This window comes from Corvus hawaiiensis, chromosome 1 (genome assembly GCF_020740725.1).
Source record: "Corvus hawaiiensis isolate bCorHaw1 chromosome 1, bCorHaw1.pri.cur, whole genome shotgun sequence".
NCBI classification, from domain to species: domain Eukaryota; kingdom Metazoa; phylum Chordata; class Aves; order Passeriformes; family Corvidae; genus Corvus; species Corvus hawaiiensis.
The window spans coordinates 83,900,967-83,923,465 of NC_063213.1; the positions used below are offsets into that span (position 1 = coordinate 83,900,967).

The following is a 22,499-nucleotide window of genomic DNA, read 5'->3' on the forward strand; positions in this document are numbered from 1 at the left end:
ATTAACAGAATTTTAGGAGCTTAGAGAGGAGCAGATACTGGGAATGAAAGAAACAGTATGTTTGGTTTTCTATCAGTGGTTTATGGATGTGAGATGGATGGATCCATGAAAGTATTAAAGAGTATTCCAACTTCCTGTACCAGTATCTGTACTTCTGGGAAGTTTTCCAAGAGAACTTGAAATAAAAAAATTATGGAGGGAAAAATTGGTTGGTTTTTTTTTTTGGTTAGGTCAGAGAGGTTAGTAGCTCTTGGCAAAAATGAAATTTGTTTGCAAAAATGAATCTAAAGAAACTGAAATGGAGACTGAGAATTTCTAAGTAATATGGCCAAGACTTGCAGAGACAAAAATGATATGAAAATTTGAAATAGTGATGTACAGTCCTGAAGAAAGAGTATTTTTCTTGCAGGAAGAGGGGATACAAGGATGTTGTTTTAGATAAATGGATAGGAATTGCAGAATAAGAGCAGTTAAAAGGGAAAGAAGAAGAGGTATATAACATAAATCATGACCAATTTAAAGTATTGCTTAGGTCAGCCGTTTCCCTACCCACCTAATTCTTTGACCTCATCCATTTGTGAATAAAAGTTCTTCTTCCTGGTCTTCTAACTCTTCTGGTGTCTTCCTTGTGGCACTGTGTGTGTAGTGATGGGAGGTTTTCCTTTGTGCCAGACCTGTGGAATTTTAACAAATGAAGCACAACAATGAAAAGCTCATTAGCAATAGTTCTTTGTTACAAGGAACCTGCATTGCTGCAAAGCAGCAATAGCAATTTCCAAGTCGAAGGAGCTTCATTCTCTTTCACAAATTTTGTGCCTGGTGTGTAACATAACTGCAGATCACTGAGCTGCAAAGAGCTTTGTACTGAAGTGATGAATTGTGCTGTGCTTGAATCTGCATATGAGGTGAAGAAGGATCAGAGAGGGATGGATGAGGTCATTGTGCCTAATGGAAGAGTCTTTGTGTCTTGCTACAGAGAATGAGACTCTTCCCATTAAAGCCAGTTAAATCTCTGAGATTAATGGCATCTAGAAGCAGGGTTTTAACACCTGGTCTGAAACTAAATGGTCTTTGATTTATAATTTTAATCTCTCTGGTTTTTTTCTTATGCTTAAAATTCTAGCTAGGGGTAAGGTTAGGCTTCCCCCCCACTGGCACAACTGCCCTCCTTCAGGTCACACTGCTTGCAATAGAGATGCTGCCTTTAATTATTCCAGATATCTCTCATTTGTCCAAAGTCTCAGGGGATGCTTTCTCTTGTTGTGATGATTGAAAATGTCAAAAGAATTTGTAGAAAAGGGTACTGCTTTGAGACGTTTTGAGCTGACTCTGTTGATCCAAGTTTGGTGCATTTATATATATTTTTTTTCCCACACGACAGAGATTTTTATACTTGCAGTGTGTGCATTAAAATATGTATAATCTGTTTGCTCTGGAAGTCCTTTTGGCAACACCGCTGAAGCAGTTTGAATTATTTTTCACTCGGATTCAGATGGTATCTTTATAAAATGTGGTGAAATCCAGTGCTGGAAAACAAGCAAGATTGACAGCCCTGGAAATTGAAATCCCTGTTAATCCATGTCCTAGCTAGCACAGCCTAGCTGGAGCAGACTCTCTATCTTGGCAGCACGGCTCATGGTTAACCTGATGAGATGACCTCTGCTTCAGTTATTTATTGTTTACAGAGCACTGAAGGTTTGCAAAGATTTTTCACAGTGAGAACAATATGTTTCAATTTCTGTTTTCAACATCTTTCTATATGATGTGTTCATTATGGTATAAATACAGGTTTGTTTCTTTTTAAAAAGCAGAGCTCTCAACTTTGCACTGAATTTCTTCTGTAAAAGTTATAGAAATTGGTAGGGCTGTAGTGAAAGAAACAGAATGCATTATGGTGACATGAGCAATTTAGGATTTCTGCTAGGTCACTCTGCAGCTGTCCCATCAGCATCATGGTGAAAGTGGTATGTAACAGAAGAAAGAGTTGGCCACGTATGAAAGGATGGGGGGAATTCCTGTATCTGAAGTTGTGTGCCCCAGAGAGAGTCCCATCCTCTCTCTGGGGTGAAGCATGCTGAGGTAGAGCATAGCAACCACATCATGCTAGGAAGTTTGTTATTACTCTTTGGTAAGTTAAGTGTCATTTGCATTTTCAATATTTGTCTTCTCAAGTTACACATTTCCTAACACTGCCATAAATTGCCAGCTTTTTACTTGGCCAGATGCCTACAATATAAGCAAGTTTCCTTGTTTGGTGTGGGGTTTTTGTGTGTCCAGTCTCTTTTTTTTTTGCCCCTCTCTAGGTCAAAATCCGCATTTTATTATTGCACAAAGTACCCAGTGGAAAGGCATTGAATCCTCAGCATTTTCCTTTTGGGCTCTTTATTTTGAATTCCAACAATAGATTCCACAGGCTCTTCTCATACCTGTGATACTTGCATCTAGTTGCACCACTGTTGCATAGAGTGACACTTCTCTGCTCTGACTTTTCAACACCACACCCACAGCCAAAGAGAAGGGTTTATTTGTAAAATATTTTATTGTACTTGTGTTTTACCTTGTGTCATTAATAGAGACCATTTCCAACGGTTCTTTCTTGTTTGGTTGGTTGATATTTTTATTTAATGGCCATTTTTCCTTGGTATTCCTTCTAGAGATTTGGTCTTGGACTGTTGTACTGGAAGTAGATTTAACAACAAGTCTTTCTGCAGCAATATGCAAATGACATTAAAGCAGAGACTTAGTAAATAAAGGAGAAAGAATATAACTGCAAAAGGATTACAGAAGAGGAGAAGAGATGAAGACTGTGAGATCTTAATATTGTAAGAGCATTTTTAGTACCACTGTCAGGTGAAGAAAAGAAATAAAAGCAAATACAGGAAAGGAAAGGTAGTGTTTTAGCATGTTATTTGTGTTTAAATGAATCCCCTCTTCTGCTGATGACAGAATCTTTTTTTACCTCGAAAATGAGAGGAACTGAGGTCTACAAGACTGGAAGGCTGGATGGACATAGAGGAGCACAAAAAGGGGTGCAGGCTGTCCTGTATGGTTTTTGGGTGTGCTGTATACATAAAACACACCCAAAAATATATTCATATGTTTTCCTGGTGGCCTCAGGCAGCACTAGCTAAGGATCTTAGAGACTACACGTTATCCAGCCTTGGCGTAAAATGAAGGGATGGTCAGGAAGTTTCCCTTTAATCAGCTGTGGGGGTTCTTGAAAATACAAGCTAAGCAGCCCAAGAAAGCTGAATCTGTGCCTTTACTGTTAGAAAAATCTCAGCAAAGACGTAATCATCCTATGTGTTTCTATTTATGAGCTCAAGGTGACCTTGACACATTTGGTCTCTGAAGTGTAGATTCCTCAAAAGGAGCAGTCAGAGCTATGTTTCAATGTATGCAATCTGTGCGTACATACTGTATGCTTATAAGATTCCAAAGTGATAAATGAGAAAGGATGGCTACAAAGCTACTGAAGTGATTTTGGATATGATGGAGACATCAGTGACACTTCATGTAATTTAGTCTTTGACTGATGAAAGCTGTCAGCCACTGGGAAACCATTGGGATAGATGTCACTAAACAAATTGGATTTTCACAACATTGTTAATTTGTGAAATAATTTTATGGAATAGATTTTTTTCCTGAAAGCTTGTAAATGGAAATCACTAAAAAGGGCGTCATCATTAAGAATTAGATAAAACATAGAAATCTAAGTAATCTAAATAAAATAAGAGGATATATCAGACTTGCAAAAAATAGAGTATATTTATTTTATTATTTTTGTGACACAAATACACAGAGCAGCACAGTGCATGCTCTGAAGAAAACACACAAGAGGCTTCCCTTTATTGAAACAAATATGTCAAGAACCATTCATTCCTCATTTAACTTTAGGTTATTTGACATTTCCTTATTTGTTGTTTGACAGCTTAATCAAGAGCATTACACCAGATAGTATATGATTTCTATTGTGTCAAGTCAAGTTTTACTACTTTTAAACAGACTTAAAAATAGAACTGAAATTTTTAACTGTTGTGTTGGAGGAAGAATATAAAATTATGATTTATTCTCCTTAGAAGGATTTTTTCTTTCTTTTCTTTTTTTTTCCCCTGTTTTTTTTTTCTTTTTTTTTGTGTGTGTCATGCTATATTTTAGGATCTAATAAAAAATAAGCAAGTTTGTACTGACAAGGTTCAGGCATGTGCATGGATGTTCCTCATATGTGTAACACCTATATATGTGAATACATGGGGTCTTGAGTATAAGCATTGTAGTAATAAAGAATCTGGCCTTTTGTTTTTGCAAACTCTGATGGATTGGATGTTTTAGTTGTAGAATGGTCTTTGAAAATCTTTGTGCCTTCCATTGTTTTTAATTTTACCTGGTTTATTTTAGGAAAGATTTATTAACTTGATATTTCGCAGAAATTTTAAAATACCTGTATCTTACTTCAGGATTTAGTGAATAACTAAAACTGTGGATGAACTTTCAGAAAGATCTAGCAGAAATAATTTTTTTTCCTTCTGGCTCCTTTCCAGGACTCTGATAGCTTTTCAGGGTTTCCTGTGTTTCTGATGAACATCTTCAGAAGACAGAACTGATACTGAGGGGAGTTGTCCAGTTTTTCTGTTGCAGTTCTAGTTGAATCAGAGATCTATATGCAAGATCTGATAGGGAAGAGTGTCATTTGAATTGATGGAACCCCCTTTGCTTATAGTCATGGGAATTAGAGGAAACATTAAATAGTGCTTTCATTTGTGTGTTAAATCTTTGTAAGTGTGTGGTAAAAATTTTGTTGATGTATAAAATATCTAAATCATCATCTTTGCAGTGATACTGTTAAAGAACAACAAAGTGGAGTAGTAGCCTGCTTGCCCCTTATGCAATCTGCTCTAGTGGGACGTGTCTCTGCCTGTGGGACGCCATGACCAGGGCTGGTCCTAGATGATCTTTAAGGTCCCTTTCAACCCAAACCATTCCGTCATTCTCTGATACTCTAGGCATTTTTTATAATCAGTGCAGACTGACCCATTGGATGGTTCAGGCCACCTATCCCATTTGATACACTATTGCTTATCCAAGAGCTGGTGAAAGAATCCAGAAGCTTCGTGAAATAAGTAGGTGTTTTAAATACTTACTTTGATAGAAAAGCTACATATAGATGAATAGGTGGGGAACAGAATTGTTCTGTAGCAGTGATGTGGGATGGGAGCCTGAGCTGCCTCACCACTCCCTGTCCTTCATATCAGTCTGCTAAACTTTGCTGTCATTTAAGCTGTTGCTGTGAAGACAGAATATATTGGTTATTGATGGAAAGAAACAAATCAAAAGTTGGTAATTAGATGGAAGTTGAGAGGAGTTGGGAGTCTGAAATGCATTTGCAAATGGGGCCATGGGGCTGAGTGGATTTTCCATAAAAGGTGTATTCTCCTCCCCTGGTTTGGTTGTCTTAGCTGTGACCACCATGCATTTGCTGAGAAGTGTTTATTTAATACCCACTGCCCTTTAAAACTGTACCAAAGAACTGCAGCACTGAACCCACTGCAAGAAGATGAAGTTGCCTTTATTATCCAACTGAAGCAGGATGTCACAATAGTAATTTCATGACACTTTGGAGCTCATCCAGCAGTTCCTTAAAGTAGTAACTACTTTAATATAATCTTTATTTTGCAAGTTTGCCTAGTAATAATGTTCAGAATACCCACTCACAGTGTTGTTTCAGCAGTAGAATTTTGTCCTTTAGATTGGTGATTCACATTTGAAATGTATTATATTAAGTTTCTATGAAAGCTAAATACCAGCTACTATCAAGTACTTTTATACAGTGATACACAAAATGACAGAGAACTGTTTTAAGTTGAATATATATTTTTTAAAAAACACAGCTATTTGAAATTGCTGTATCACTGTCTTCCTTCTGGTTTCTCTTTATATCCATGTACAAATTTTGGCATGTTTTTCAGTACAGTTTACAAATATAAAAAGTGTGTCCAGATGGCTACAGCAATAATCTGTGGTGTGATGATCTTCTTTTTTAATTATTCAACACATGTGACTCCAATCTCTCTGTTGCCTTTTCCCAATTTATATAGAATGCAACAGCTAAGCTTGAATTACTTTCTTATTGCCTCTTTTTTACCTGCTTCTGTTAACCTTGCCTTTGCTTGAAACTACTTTTATCCATCTTCAAGATTTGACAGAAATTTTCATCCAACTCTAATCTTAATCTTTTTCATCCTCTGCTCAAGTGATACAACTTCTCTCTTCCAAGCTAATTTTTTCCTATGGTTATCTTGGTGCATTGTCATCTGCTGCTCTGTTTCATGGATGTCCTTCCAGTCCTGAACTTGTGCTTTTAGTTCAATCAATCCATGTTTCTAAACCATTTTTTTTTCTGGGTTTTGTTTAGTTTTTTGGACAGCTTTCAAAACAGAAACTTTTTTGTAATTTAAGAGTATTTGTATTTATATAGTGAAGTTTCAGCACACTGTTAATGCAAATTAAATCGCAGCTTTACTTGTAGTTGTGACTCTGGTCTCACACAGATTCCTAATTCTCACTGGTGAAATTTCAAAATTCACTTTTTCTGTGACTGGAAAGCTTGCAGTACAAGACTCAGACCTTAGCAGAAAATGGGAACATGGCTGTGCTTGGCCAGAGGGGCATCCAGCCCAGCATCTGGTCTTTGTCAGGAGCAGACAGCACGTGGCTCAGGGAAGAGGGTAAGACCGCAGCAATCAGCTAGTGGGATTTTTCCAGAACATAGTGGCAGTTTCAGGCTCAGGAATTTCACACTGCAAAATGGGAGTTTCTAGGTATTTTATAGCTATCAATGGGTCCTTTTTCTGAAGGTCTTCCTGACCCCGTTTTGAAACTCTTTAATTTTTAAAAATGAACAGGACCCTGTGGTATGGACTCTGTTCTGAACTGCTATTACTCTCAGCACTTGAAACTGTGTTTCTACTACAGAACAGCTTGTGTTCTGTGTTGTTGATGGTGTTGACAGTCTGTTGGGTCCTAAGAAAATGTGTTTGGTTTGTCAGTAATAGTACCAACTGGAAAAGGAGCAGGCAAGTGTTGCGTAGAGAGAAAAGAGAAAATAAAATGCAGGGGTATGTGTGTCAATCCCTTAATTGCTACAGTTCTTCCTTCTCCATTTCCTTTTCCTGCCCTAGCTGACACTTCAGTTCTTCCTTCTCCATTTCCTTTTCCTGCCCTAGCTAACACTGCCATCCTTTCCTGGATCATTTTCTTTCATTTCATGCCTTTCCTTTGTCTGTTAAACCTCCTCTGTTTTTTTCTTCCACCTTTCAAACCTTTATTTGAAAACAATCATTACCATTTTATTTTTCCATTAAAGATATTTTGTAAAAGAAAAACTTTGCAGGCTTTGTAGTTGGTCTGAGGTGGAGAATCCTTCCTTTTATCACCTCATTTCTGATGGCCAGTCTAAGGATCACAGTTCAGTGGACGTCCCAAGCAGTGCATGGGGAAAGGTGCTCCCAATGACTGGAACAAGAGACTAGGTATGAGTGGAAGGAAACTTTAAGTAGGAGTCTGTGCCTTGGGAGGATATCAAAAAGGCTGAGGAGCTAATGGATAGCTAAGAAAAAAAAAGGATTTGAAAAAAGTGCTGAGATGTTGCTGGAACTTGGGCCTAGTCTGTGCTGATTTGACTTTATTCCTACCCTTAAGTTGCCTGTCGTTCTCTTCTGTGTGGGCCTGCTGGGTTGGCCTGTGCTTGCTCAGGAAGCTGTGGTCCACTGGCTGTACACCCCACTGATGAGGCGGAGAAGCCCACAATGTGATAATTGAGTTCCGAGGTGTTATTACAAACTCCTGGCTTCACTCAGGTCACTGTTCTTGAAGCAGTGCTTCCTTTGAACAAATCACAAGTATCAGCTTTTTGAGAAGTGCCGGAGAACTAGCTTTGATGACAGATTCTTCTTTTATTAGTTGTCACCCTCAGCTACAGATATTAGCAGTCTTTTGGCAGAATGTCACTATGAATTCAAGGATTGATTTTTGACTGCGTTAGTCAATGACAGCTGATGGCTGTCTGGCTCTTGCAGAACTTAAAATACATGCCACTGCAGAAATGAATGACAGTATTAAAAGTTGAAGCAACTCAGTAATCAGTTTTTTAATTGAAGCTGACTCTCACTTTATGCAAATACAAATTAGAATATGCTACTCTGCTGCATAGTAAACAGTCTGCATTGCTGGGTCCAGTGATGAGACGTGATAGTGTACAACTAGATTATTTCACTGAAGAAGATCTATAGCCTCCAGTCTCATCTTGATGTTGAGTGAGGTGATCTTTGAGCTGTTGCTCTAATCTAATCGTGTATCTGACTGATAGGCAAATTGTTTTTCTGAAGCTATACTGAGTAAGGAATCTATTTCGAAGTAATTATACTATAAAGAGGTATAGGTTTGGGAGTTTTTGTGCCTTTGACAGGAAACAGGATTTGCTACAGTAAAAGAGATTGCTTGGGTGTTTTGTTTTGGTTTTTTTTTGGGGGGGGGGGTTTGTTTGTTTTTTGTGGGTTTTTTGTTGGTTTTTGGGTTTGTTTTTTTTTTCTTGGAAGAGCCCTCTTGATGCCTGCTTCTGGCCTCCAACCTTTTTTCCTTCTGGGCTCCAGGGCTTGTCACTACTGGTGAATTGAGAGCATACACATTGCCTTAGAATTTAGCTATTTTTTTTGGTAGGTGTGATGACAGAGTCTTTTTAATATATTCCTTTCTCCAACAATCTTCCTCTCAAATGTTTTGTATGAGTTTGAGGGGTTTGGTTTTAACAAGTCAAGAAGAATTACAGAAAGAGGCACTGAGCTACATCGTAGAGGTATTAATGTACTCCAGTTTTATGAGCATATGAGTGCTGGTACCCTCTTTCCTGATTTGTCTATATGCTTACTATATACCCAGCAGTGTGGCCTTCTTTTGGTGAAGAGGAAACAACAGTTCTCCCTGTTTCCTTGTCACTTGCAGCAGGAAGCGTTCTCTTCTTTTAATAAATTGTAACAAAGGTACAGCTAGCAATACAGTAGACAAATTAGGTATTTTTCATAAAATTTTCATGACCAAAGATGAAATAATTATTACTATTTTAAAGTGTGTGCAGTAGCAATATGGGACAGTATCTTTCTTTGTATTCATAATTCTGTTCTAATGAACCCATGTAATGTATAGTGTGTTTCATTAGTTCAATACTTTTTTTTCCAGGTTTGTGCTACTGCAAAAAGGTTATCTGGAGTTGTTACTTCACATGAGCAATTTTTTTTTTCAAATCTTTACTATTTTGGAAACTAAGATGTCGAGCAAAGTGTCCAGGGAAAGTGGAATGAGTCTCCTGCAACGAATTACAAGAGCAGTGTCTGCAAGAGTAAACACTGGTGTGCGTGTAAAGAAACCCCAGACCTGCTTGTGAATGCCTGTACTCAGAATCAGTCCTGAAATTGGCATCTTTTAAACGTGCCAGACTGCTGTTAGTATACTTATATTGACATAAGCTCACTTCGTCTTTCACTAAAAGTGTAGTTTTAAACTGACACTTACAGAATCAGTAAAGATAATTATTTGAAAGCATCTTTTCTTTGGAACAGCTGCAGCTAGTGTGGCAGCTTTCTTTTGCTTAGCTGTGCACACTTTTTCTGTTTAGCAATAGGTGTCTTTTTTTGACTTGGCTAAAACAGAAGTCTTGAATTGCTGTTTTTTTCTTTGTCAAATACTGTTGTTGGAGAAACCAAATGCTACATTTGTAAGATATAACCTTTGCCTGATGGGCCTCATTCGTCTTTATGTTTTTTCTAGGCAAGCTGGATCAAAACAAAGGGAATGAGGGATAGAGTAAGTGCACAAGACCGTTTACATACAGAAATAAAATAATATATTGAAATAAATTGCATATTGTAGCACTGCTTATTCTGCTTTATTTTCATTTTGCATCCTCAGGTGGTTTTACAAACTTGTAGAATGCAATTTGTTGAAGTCTGAATAAAGGTCTCTGCTGGAAAAGTTATGCAAATAACAGGTCAATATACAGTCTCCCCAAATATTTAGCAATAGTTATAAAGCTGGTCAGTGTCACTATTTGGATATGTTTTGAAGAGTTTTGACCTGACCATTATTGTCATTGTTGAGAGAGATTTGCATATGAAAATTATACAGAAATCAGGGAAACCAGCCTAATCTTTTCGTGTTTAGGATTCTCTTGGCTTTGTCTTGTCTTGCCTTGTCTTATTGCTTCAGGCTAGCTATCACTTCTTGGCACAAAAGCTGCACTTTCAGTAAGGAGAACAGGTGATTTCAGGAAAGATTGTTTTGTCTGCTTCAAGCCTTCTGACTTGTTGCAGTGTTTCGGGTCTGTGTAGTGTGCTTCCACAGGCTCACTCTTACAGCTGTTGTCTTGGGCAGCAATGGAACTCGTGCAGCGGTCCTTACTCAAGGGTGTACAGAAGGGAGCAATCTCGCCCTTATAAGTTCTGTGGAAAAAGATTCAGTTTTGAAGTCTTTTCTAAGGTGTCTGTTCATTGCTTCGTGCTGTGGGTATATGCTGAAGGTGTTTGTTTCTTTGGAGGGGCTTTAATTGTATTTTTTGTCAGGGTTGGGGATGTGTGGGTCTTTTGGTTCTTGGGGGAGGAGTTTTGTTTGGTTCGTTTTGCTTGTTTAGTTTGGGGATCTTTAAAAAAAAACATTTTTAATTTTTTTACTCTAGCAGTGTATTAGGTGCAGTCTCCAAATTCCTTTCTCCTTCCATGCACGCAGTTGTGTAATGAAGTGGACAGTGACTTAAAGAATTTTTGATGAGGTTTCTATCTAGTGCCTTGATTTACTGTTCTCTTGCCAGTTAGGGCCTCTGAAGGCTCTCCTTTCAGTTGTTGCAAGTAAGCGTCTCCTCACAGTTCCCTACAACAATATTTTTAAATTAATACATCTAAAACCACTAATAGACTTAATAAAATAGTGCAGTGCATTTAAACAGCTAGAGGTTGAGGTAGAGAAAAATTTAGACTGTTATTGTTTTTTTCTGAGATATATTGTCAAGTGCATTCACACACTTCTTTGTTTCTCCTTTCTCCTTGTCTTTGGATATTGTGATTGAGAGAAAGGAGTGCTTCCTGCCTCAGTTTTTGCCATGTGAGATGCAGGCAGTGAGAGGAAGAGTTCAGCTAGTACAGAAGAAAGTCCTTGGCCCTAAAATTCTTCCACAGCATGACTATGACATGTAAACAACTGTGTCAGAGACCACCTATGGCATGTCAGTAGTCTGATAGGAAAGAGGATACTGTATGGATTTAGAGACCAAGGAAAGGTGGTGGTGTGAAGGAACCTTTGTTTCTGTTACTGAGTTCTGTTCGGGGGGACATTTCAATTCAGGGAGGAGTCCTCTCGATACCTCCAGAGCACAAGACATCAGACCTGTTGACATTTACATCTTAGTCCTTACTAATACCATGATTAGTCCCATGAAGGTAATCATCCTTTTTGTAATGAAAACCAAGGCATCCATACCTGTGTACATATTTAATATTTGGATGAAGAGTAGTGGTGCTTTTCTTTCTTTCTGGAGAAATGGGATTATCTTTTTGTTGTGTTCTGAGTAGAGCTGGGTTTTTTTGAAACTTGGCTGCGATATGGAAGCCTGGTTACATAAAGACCATGGGGCTTCATTTACAGCCAAGGAGACAAAGAAAGCTGTGATTTCAGTACAAATGTTTCATTCTTGTTTAATTCCTTTCCATTATATTCACACATTTATGAGTATTTCTGAGACTTTCAAAATTAAAAGAAACAAAAGGGTGTTTTTTTGGTGTTTTTTTTTTTTTTTAATAACATGAAAGTACCATATTCCTAGGTGTTGGGATACTTGCTGCTGTACTGTGTGCAAGGAAAAACAGCTTTTGAGACCTTCATGAAGGTATTAGACCTTCATTTTGCTTCCTAAATGTACAAACGTAATCTTACAGAAATATGAATTAGAAGTAGCTGTTAGTAGTGTATTTGTATGATCTGTAAGTTAGGAATAGGAATGCTATAACCCACATAAACTGGGTGAATTTGTGTAAGAATAGTGCATAATACATTTAAATATCAACCTTGCAGAAAATGGACTATCAAACATTGGAACAAGTGCTTTATGCACTATGTGCTTCACTACCCAGAATTTCTATGAACAGATACTGCCTGTTGTGAGCCACAAGCAATTTGTGGGGCCACAGTCATACTGGTACATGACATCATAAGATACTGCTTAGGAAGGTAAGACTATGAATTTAATTGCCTAGAAGCTTCCTCCCCTTTTTTTCAGTGACTGAAAAAAATTTAGCAGAGAAGCTAAAATTGACTATTAAATGTGCTGCTGAGATGTATTATGTCTTTGATGTATTTATTTTAGTTTAAATTAATGAGGGTTAGAAGTGTCCAGGTCTAAGCTGGAAGGCAACTAAAGATGGCAAAAAAAGGTGGTAAGAGAAGAGCAGTTTCTCTTATGAAGGCTGGTGCTAGTAATGTTAGGGACCAATGTTTACTGTCCATCCTGCCTTCTGAGTGTAGCTTTTGAAACACACTGCTGTTATTGTGGAGTATCCTTGCATGAACAGCCCTTTGTTTTATGCATTTAGGATGTTTATTTTACATAAATAGAAAGTTTCCACCTTATTAAACAGCACACTATAATTCAGTGAGATCAAACGTATTAGAAGTCAAAATTGCTGATTTTCTTTTCCTAAATTGCTCCATAATTTAGCAGAGTGACTTTTCTGCCTTTATGGAGCTGTCTCATATCTCTGGTCTTCCCTCATGAAAGGCAGTGATGTCTCATATCTGCGTGTTATCAGCATGCAAGCCTGTGTGACTCAGTAAAGCTGCTAGTGGTGAAAGTTTCTTTTGGGTTGTATGATGAGGTTGTTACTGCTTGGAACATTTTTAGTGATAAAACTAAAGAAACTGGGTTGGATCTAAAATTATATTGACACAGTACATATTCTATTACTTATTTAGGTGTCTGGTTATTGGATGTTTCAAAAGATCAGGGAGTTGAACTTCAGCTTTATTCTGATTCTAAATGAAAACCATTGCATTGTTGATTGGTAGCTTAGTTTTACTAAAAAGGGGGTCTTCATCATTTGAGTCTGCAATTCCGAGCCTTGTCATCAGTCTTGGCAAATGGATGGGGACTAAGCCAGTGTCAGAACCAGTGACCCTCACTGCTATAAAGCAGAAATATGTGTCAAAGCACTGAGGTGAATCTTGTCCTACCCCTTTCTGTGGTGTTACATCCAAACTCTACAGACAGGCAAAAAATACATGCCCTAGGGCTGTTGTTCTCTCAAAGCAGTCATTCACATGAGGGTACAATTCCTTTTCTACCTTGTGCTTGGAAGAAGTCAAAGCACTCCTTCGTCTCTGAGGAAAGCAGGGCAAGAAGCAGTGGATCCAAGTGAACAGGGAAGATGATTTAGATATGTTTTTTCTATCCAAGAGGATAAAATAAAAAATGTTGGAGAATATTCTTTTCCCCACAAGTTACAAAACAAAAAAGAGGGGGTAATGAATATCAGTTTTTTAATCCTGCTTGGTGATAGATTGATTTTCCTAAATTAGGTAACTGATGATAGGTTTGTGAAGTAATTAGAGGAGCAGCTGACAGCATACTTTTGAGTAGTCAAATGCTACACAGAAAGAAAGCAATATTGTTGTGTTTTAAATGTCAAGAATTGTCTAATTTTTTCTGTGGTTTGCTCTTGTTCTTAAATAAATTTCTTTGAATTCTCCAGGTGCTTTTCCCACATGAGTGCAAGAAGAGTAGATAGTTAAAAGAAGTGACTGCTGTGGAGGACAGCATGACCACCATGAAAGGAAGCTGCCTCCTCACACTGCTCTTGGCAGGACTTGGGGTGTTAGGAATACTGGAACCAACAACAGAAGATACCCACTGCCACAGAGCTGAGCATCCAATTATTGCATACAAAGGTAAGATGTAAGTGACAAAAATCTTTTCCAGGACTAGGCTGGAGATTGTGTAATCACTTCATGGAAACCTCTGCTTTTAATGTGGAATGTCATGAGAAAAATAGGTGCATTCAGTGCTGTTAGATAAAAATCTGGGCTGTATTCTATGGAAATTAAATACAACTAGGCTTGTTCAGAATTTGTAACTGAATGTATCACTTAAATGTGGGTGACTCATTTTCCTTTGTGATTAAAACCAGCCTGTACTGTTGCATGGAGTTATTCCTTTCCAAGTGCCCAATTCTACATGTGTACTCTTAATTTCATGAAGTCACTCTTGTCCCCTTCCTTCACCCTGTCTAGGCCTCTCTGGGTGGCAGCTCCACCCTCAAGCTTATCAACTGGTTCTCTGAATTTGGTGTTATCTGCAAACTATACAGAGAGTGCATTCTATTGCCTCCCCTTCTTGATTAAGGTGTTAAACAGGATGGGTCCCGGGATCAACCCTTGTGTTATTCCACTTGTTGCTGGCTCAGGTGGAGTAAGGGGTGTTGAACATTTGCTCTCTAACTGGTAGTTCTGGAACCCCTTCTGCTAAACAACAGATGCCTTTGATACCTTAGTTGTGATATTGAGTCCCTCAGCATCATCCAGGTCTGCTGCCGCTAGGTTACCTGTCCAAGTCAGCAGCAGGCTGATATTTTCCCTGTTCAACCTTCCATTACTACTGGAGCAGTAGAAGCTGTTCCACTTGTCCTGATATTCCATGCAAGTTGTAACTCCCACTGAATTTTGTTTAACCTGATGTAATCCCTGCATGTCCACATGGTCTTTCTAAATTCCTCCTTGTCCCTGCTTACGCCTGATACACACAGACTTTTTGCATTGCAGCTGCACCACAAGTTCCTTCCTTCACCAGGACAGTCTCTTCATACATGTGGTTGTTTGTCATCTTGAGTATTGGGGTGGAATGTGGAGGAACAGTTGGAACAAAGTGAAGAATACTTGGAGAATATTTTCTGTAAAAACCTGAGGCAGTTAATAACTTACCTGACCTTTTTTTTGTTTATTTGAATTGAGATATTTCCATTAGTGTCACAACTTAAAATGAGTTCCAAACAGTTTGCAGTTATGAGGATGTAGGGATTAAGATGTATTCTATTACGTACTGCATTCCTCCTGTTTTTCTAAGAAAGCACATGTGTAAGTTTTTTGTTCCAATGAATTAAAATTTATTGAATTTTAATTGAGAAAAGATTTGTTTCCATTCTTTTCATAAACTTAGAGAAAATAGTGTTGTGTTTTTTACAGAAAATGTTTTGTTCTGGCATTTTAATGGTTTAATAATAGTAATAGTACCAGCTGTCCTGTTCTTCAATACACTGGAGAATGAACTCTGTACTCAGAACAACAAACCATCTGTGTATTGTGAAGGAGGGACCTTTATCACTCACTCATTGATGGGCTAAATAGTATGAGTTATTCTGATGAAATATCTGGTTTCCTTAGCATTCATATTGTGCGTATAATTTAGTTTAAAATGCTATTCTTTATCAGAACACGCATACACAATATTGTAAATTAAAGTAATTAAAGTAGCTCAGTTAAAATTATGGCACTTAGTTTCACAAACTAAGAGATAACTGCATGTACTTTTTGGTTTTGTATATGCAACTGTGAGAGAAAATAATTGAGACTCATTACCAGTCCTGTGTTCTTGAGTTGATTAAAAATGTGTCGTTTTATGAATCTAATTCAGCCACTATTTAGGAGAGTTTCTTGAATTGAGACTTATCCTGCCTTCTAGACTTCTCTTGTTCTCTGTCATATTTAATTTCTAGTGATGTTCTTCCAGTTCTAAGTCACTATGCTAAGGCTTTTTAGGGACAGAAGCCATCTTGTTCCAGTTGCATCTTTTGGTATAGCCAAAGGTAGTGTCACAGTTAGAGTTTACTGAACAAAACCTATTTCTTTTTGCTGTAAATATATGTGGGAAATAGAATTATATAGCAACATTTATGGTCAGATTTTTACTATGAGATCTAGTATGATTTTCAATGCCAGAGTTCCTCTTGACCTTTGTGGTAAAAATACCATTAATTAGTACATGTCCATGACATACCGTAGCCTTTATGAACGGACATGTCTTGAAAAATATTCTGACAAGCTGTAGTTCACACTTCACACAATAATCTGTTGGGAGTCCTTAGTAACTATTACAACATACATCTAGAAACATATTTGCAATGCAGTATACAGCATGTGATAGCTGGGTAACCTAGTTGGTGTGGGCACATGGCATTTGACTTGGAGTTGCAGGATTGACAGTTAATGGAAAACAGAAGTTTTGAAACCCCAGGAAAAAGTGCCTGAGAGGTTTGTCTTTGATTCTGTAAGTTAGGAATGGATTACTTGGGGTATCAGAGTGTAAGAAGAGAGATGTGTGTGAGAAGGCACTCTCCGAATGAATCCTGCAATAGGGGTTGGCAGGTTTCAACCAGCCATCATGCTGATATCCATATTCTTCCTCTGACATTTGCTGACTTCATGAATGCCTATAGGAAAATGCTCTCTGTATTTATTGATGTTATTAGTGCTGCTAGACCAACATCGAGTTGAGAAATCAATTTGTAACAGTTAAAATCCCTTTGAGTGCTGCATTAATGCCCTACTCTGTAAAGTCACCTAACAGTATTAGATCCACCAGAGCTAAATACTGTGTGGGATGCTGAACATCAACCAAGGCTTTACAGAGATATCAACACTTTTGTTTTATTTATGACTGATCAAAGTCTTCTTTTTTTTTTTTTTTTTTTTTTTTTTTTTTTTTTTTTTTTTTTTTGTAGTTTCTGGTATGCCAAAGTAGCAATGTACTTATTTGATTTGTCTTCCTTTGAGAGGTATGGTAGATGGAGTATAAACTATTAAATAAAACTACTGGGGTGAGAGTCTGGTGTAGTGTATGGATGAACAGCTGCAAAAAAACCTAATAAAAAGACAAAACAGTCCCCAGAAGCTGTCACTGTGAAACATGGAAGAGGAGTATATCTCCTGAAAGAGCTTACTTTCTTTCCCACTGCCTATCAAAAATTGCTCACGTAGGTGATGATTCTGTCAAGCTACCTTGTGTAGAGATGCATATAACTATTTCTAGCACTGATTTTTCCAGCTAAATAGTTTTTAGTTGAAGACTGTGATATATCTTCTGATAGTAAATGGCAAGAATTTAAAGTTGAGAACTTTTACTCAAGTACTTTGTTTGTGGTGGAAGAGGAAAAAGAAGATGCAGTAGCAGGAGATGCACACACTTTGAAAGCATTTTTGACATGATCTAAAAGCTTTCATTTTATGTCTCTCATACACAGTTGCAATAACCATGTTGCAATTTGTTTATCTGCATAATTAATATTAGGACTGCATAATGCACCTTTTTGCTCTCCCAGAATCTATAAATATGAAAGTCTGCTATAGATCAGAAAATGTTGCCACTTCTAAAATTTCTTGTCATAGAGCTTCCTTAAACTAGAATAAGGCACTTTGTGTCTTCCTTGGAAGCTGGAAATTTCCTTTTCTCATAAATTAAAGTTGTTAGGAACTATCACAGAAAACAGATTTATATAATTTATATATATTTATTTATATAAAATAGACCTGCAAGTATTGGAGGGATTGACAGGATCAGCCCAGGAGTGTGCAGTTCAGTGTTTCATGTGGTGAAACTAACTGATGGTGCATGGTCCCTCTATGACATTCCTTTCTCTCTCTCTCTCTCTAAGGAGGAGACTGCCACTAGATGTGCAAAAATGTGCTAATCTCTTGAAATGCAGTCTTAATAAAAAAGTTAAAAAAACCCAAAATCTGTCTGCATATGTTATATGCATGTACTAAGAATTCATCAGCTATACTAACTAATTCCAGTAGTTGGAGTCAAGGGGTTATAAATCAAGTGTAACTTAGAACTGGGTGAATGGAAAGAAGGTGCAGGTTACAGAATGGATACACAGAGCTCAGTGTAAGATCCTTGATCTTTACACACGTTTCCATATGTTTACAATATGAAAAGAAAGAAATTATGCTTGAAATAGCATAAGAGTTAAGAGAGAAAAAAGATTTAAATAAGCTACTCATTAAAAATAGTCTTACAATTTTATTTCTATTAAATTTTATTTTATTTGGATATACTTTCGTTTGCATGTAGATATGAAATGTTAGCTCTGTAAGTGTATTAGGGATTACTGATGGTCTGCTTCTTGGAAAAAAACATTCCCTTATTATAGTAAAGGAATTGTAGTGTTTAACCTAAACAGTTAGAAAAGGCTGTAAAAACCACATTTGCTCTATGAGACACAATGATGCTTTATAAAGGTTGAACTCTTCTTAAGCAAAAAAACCCAAAGCAAAACAATTGACTGGTGTAATGTTTGTCTAAATATTTCCAGCATTTCATAGTCCACCTGCTCTACAGAGCCTTCGTGGTAGCTCTGTGTGGACCTGACATTTTATTAGATTAAAAAAAAAGAACAATACCAAAAATGAAAACAATCAACAAAAAGAATAAAAGTAGTTACAGTGGCAGCTTGTTTCCCCAGACACACACATTTGCTGAACTTGAAACACCAGACCTGTCAAAACTCAGGTGAAGACTCGTTCTGTAGACAGACCCCATCCTTGAGGTAGAACTGAAGGGGCTGTCACAACTGCTCAGCAGTGTGTGGGTGAGCTGGAAAAAAAATTGACCCAAATCCAGTTTCAGCTGTGAAATTTTAAGTGTTGACTGTCCTGCAGTTTACCTGCATAAAGTTGCTTTTTTAATCAGAAGTAAAGTGCAGTTGTGAACTTGGCTTAATTGGTACTGAGAGAACAGCAGAGAACATTGGCTCTGGGGCAAGTCTCATTCTTCTAGGCTCCCATAAAATAATCAGAATTTAAAGTTGTGCTGTCTCAACAAAAAACCATCAATTTACATAATTTTAGAAGCTATATTTAGCGATAATTTAAATACATACTGGGCTGTAACAAAGTTATCTGTTGAATAAACATGCTTAAAAATAGCATGTCTCAATCCATAGAAGAAATGAATTTAAACCCTTCATTTCAGCTTGAGGTTAACCAGAAAAAAAAAAATAGCACAGTTATTTTTGATTCCTTGGTTAGAGAATCCTAAGAAATATATTATTTTAACCTTATTGTCTGACCACCACAGAATTCCCTTACTTGATGTTTGTCTAAGTAATATAGACTCAGTGCATCGCTCTGCTCATTTTGTCCTGTGGTTTGTGTACGGAGTGCATGCACTTAACATATGCCAAGAGGAAATAATATGTGGGCTGAATGAAGAAGGATAAATGGCATATGAACTTGTTTTTGTTTGTACTCTTCTCTTTCCCCTAATCTTGTTGCAAGTTTTCTTTTAAACTCAATAGTAGTCTACTATGCTGTTTAGTTTTTACTTCATTTTCCTTCTTTTTCCAGTTTTTCATAAATATATTTCAAAGACCTCCTGCCAGAAAGTGCAGTGGGATTAAGGTGTATTGCTTTCCATTCCCTATCACCTTTTGGGTTTTTCCTTAAATGAAGATGATTCATCAGTGAAGAAATGTTGATTGCTAGATACTGCAACTTTGGTTTGTCTAGATGATAGGGCTACGAGATTGATTGTGCTACCTTGCCAAGAACCAGCCCCTCTTAAGGAGAAAAATAATTCCTTGACCAGTTCCACTTTTTTTTTTTCAATTGAGTCATGTTTGTCTTTACCTTTGTATAGGAGATTAAGCTCCTGCTATGGAATAGCAACCTTCAACTCTTTACTGTTAATGAAGAAAATATCTTTAGAGATTGAAGGTTACTATCCCCCTATATTTCCCTAAATCACCCCCTGTCATTGGTGCCCAGTCCCATAAAAATGAGGAAGTGGCAGGGGCTGAATTCTCTAAGGAAAGGACTTGCATACCAGCTACTTTTCTCTTTCACCCTGAAAGTGATCATGTTTTTAAGCAAGCATCAATTTAAATTGATTTAGCATCCCAGCCAAGTTCTGGACCTTCATGTAATGCTAATAATTTTCGTAATTTTTGATAAGATAAAATTATCAGTGGCTACAATGGCTAGTGAGCTGTGCAAACATGTCCTATGAGCCTTTCCATGGCTGATTTGTTCCTTATTGCCCTAATGTGGCTGTTTAGAGCATGTGCAGTTCTCTGGTTGTTAACAAAGCAGCAAAATGAGTGAGAGGCTCTTGCTGCATTCTACTAGCTCTACAAAGTGGGCAGATGGAATTAAAATCTGGGGTTTTGGTACTTTTTGGTTTTTTTCTTCTTGTTCAAAAGAGCTGCATTTTTTGCTAAAAGGTTGTAAATCATCCAAACTGGGATCTGTTAAAGAAACAGATCAGCAATCAAGAAATAGAGTTCATAAGCAGATGAAGTTCTGTCATGTTTTTTTGTGTGTGCTTAAAGCAAGAGGGAGCACAATATTGCTCTGACTTTTTTCTATTTTATTTTTTTTTCCCCACCAGATAGAATTTCAATTTTTTTTCATAAGAAAAGACTGGAGAAAAGGGGGCTCAGGTGTGACCTTATCGTGCTCTACAACTGCCTGAAAGGAAGCTGTAGCCAGATGTGGGCTGATCTCTTTTCCCAAGTAACAAGTGGTGGGACAAGAGGAAATGGCCTCAAGTTGTGTCAGGGAAGGCTTATATTGGATATTAGGAAAAACTTCTTCATTGAAAGCATTGTTGAGTGTTGAGCCAGGTTGCCTAGGGAAGTGGTGGAGTAGCCATCCCTGGATGTATTTGAGACACATGGAGACGTGGCACCCTGGGGAGCTGGTTTAGTGGTGACCCTGGCAGTGCTGGGTTAACAGTTGCTTGATGTCTTAGTGATATTTTCCAACTCAAACCATTCTCTAATTCTAAGTATCCTAGACTACTAGTTCAGAAAATATGTCAACAACTGCAGTTACTGGCCATCTGATCCTGGACAACTTTGTTTTCATACTTGGTAGTGACACAGTTACTGGAAATACTCATTCCAGTGGTCTTCCCTTCCAGATCCTGTGCAATGTTTTTTATGGGGCCTGTGTTGCAGTCACTTGATGGCACCTTACTGCCTGTCACTGAATGTCACCTTCTGCTGCCTTCTCACTTTGGCTGAGAGATTGGGGAAACCCTGGCCCATCCTTGGGCCTTGCTTGGAGCTCTAAAATTTCCAGGAAATCTTAAGAGGTGGGGAAGAAAAACATTAGTTAATTTTTTTTTTTTTCTTCTTAGTTTCTTAAATAACCTTATCAAGACACTTTCTGTTTATTGCATAGATTGGGTGGAAATAGAGAACCATAGCCAGTGCTTCTTCAAAGTGGGGGTATTTTTCACGTGCTTTCTTCCCTGTCTTCCTTCTGTGGCAGTGTTTGCCTGCTGTTGACAAGACTATTGGACAGTGGGTAGCAGCTGATTTTGTGCAGCTGAGCATGGTAGATGCTACGTGACAATTTGTCATATTCAGGTTGGACCAAACTTTAACTTGTCATAAGCTTGTCTTTCCATTTCCAGTGCTCACTTCAGATTTTGTTTTGGTGGATTTATCACTCTTTTGTACCATTTCTGAGAATTAGGAGGTGACCATGTTACAGCCAGCTCTACAGTAAATCAACTAAAGTAGTTGTTAATAGTGACAAAACCCTGGAGTTTAACAGTGCCTTTTAGAACAAAAGTAAGTTCTACAAAGAGAAGTGTTAATAGTAGTGTTGTGGTTCTTCCTTTTCTTTTTCTTGCTTGTTGCTTTCTTTTTTTTTGGCTTTGGGGCATCTTTTTGTTTTTGTGGTAGGGGAATGGAGGGGGTGGGGAGTATATTCCTCTTTGATCTCCTGGCTCCAAACTCTTGGAAAGATTAGTGTCAGGCTTTGCTCTCCACACCCTTTGTGTTACAATATGTCTTATTTTGCTGAGTTTTGTGTTTTTTCATGAAATATCATCAGACATGAAAATATTTTATGAGCCCATAAAATTGGGCAGAATTGGTAGGATCGACAAATTTTATTTTGCTGAAACAATGTAAATAAAAAAGTTTAGTATGTTCATATGCCAACATAAGTAAGGATGCATTATTGCAAGATGGTCAATTCTAGAAAAAAGTCTTGCTAATTGAAGCATAGAAATTTTCAACAAAAATACCAGGGCATAACTGTCTGTGGGCAGTTGGCTTTATGTTTCTTCTCCCTACAATACATGTATTAAAATTGAGCAGATTTCTTTACAAAACTCTGTCTTGAGACTAAATACTGATTTTCCATAACTATACGACATGATTTCCTTCAAAATGAATTCTTTGGCTGGCTGCCGAAGCCAGCATTTAAGTGTTAAAATGTGAAAGATTAAACCCCTCTGAAGAGAGTGCATGACTAAGGATGTCAAATGTTTTTCGTGGTCAGTCTGTCCCTCCGTCACATTCAGGAAGATTGGCAGCAGCAGCACAGGGGCCACAGCTGGTAACTGTAAGGAGTAGCTGCTCTCCCTGGGAAGAGCATTAGGGCTCTGTGCTGGATGA

General features: G+C 37.7%; 1 protein-coding gene across 6 annotated transcripts in view; it reads left to right on the forward strand.

The window, feature by feature from the left end:
* The window catches only part of SEMA5A (semaphorin 5A), a 322,127-nt gene that overhangs the window by 86,612 nt on the left and 213,016 nt on the right, over nt 1-22,499 (forward strand). For 5 of the 6 annotated variants that reach the window (XM_048312054.1, XM_048312077.1, XM_048312047.1 and 2 more), the window contains one exon: nt 13,785-13,980. In XM_048312054.1, coding sequence (XP_048168011.1) covers nt 13,851-13,980 — 130 coding nt within the window. In that variant the 5' untranslated portion in view covers nt 13,785-13,850. Of the gene's footprint in view, nt 1-12,192; nt 12,268-13,784; nt 13,981-22,499 lie in introns of those variants that run through there. The other variant, XM_048312084.1, reaches the window with a different exon arrangement.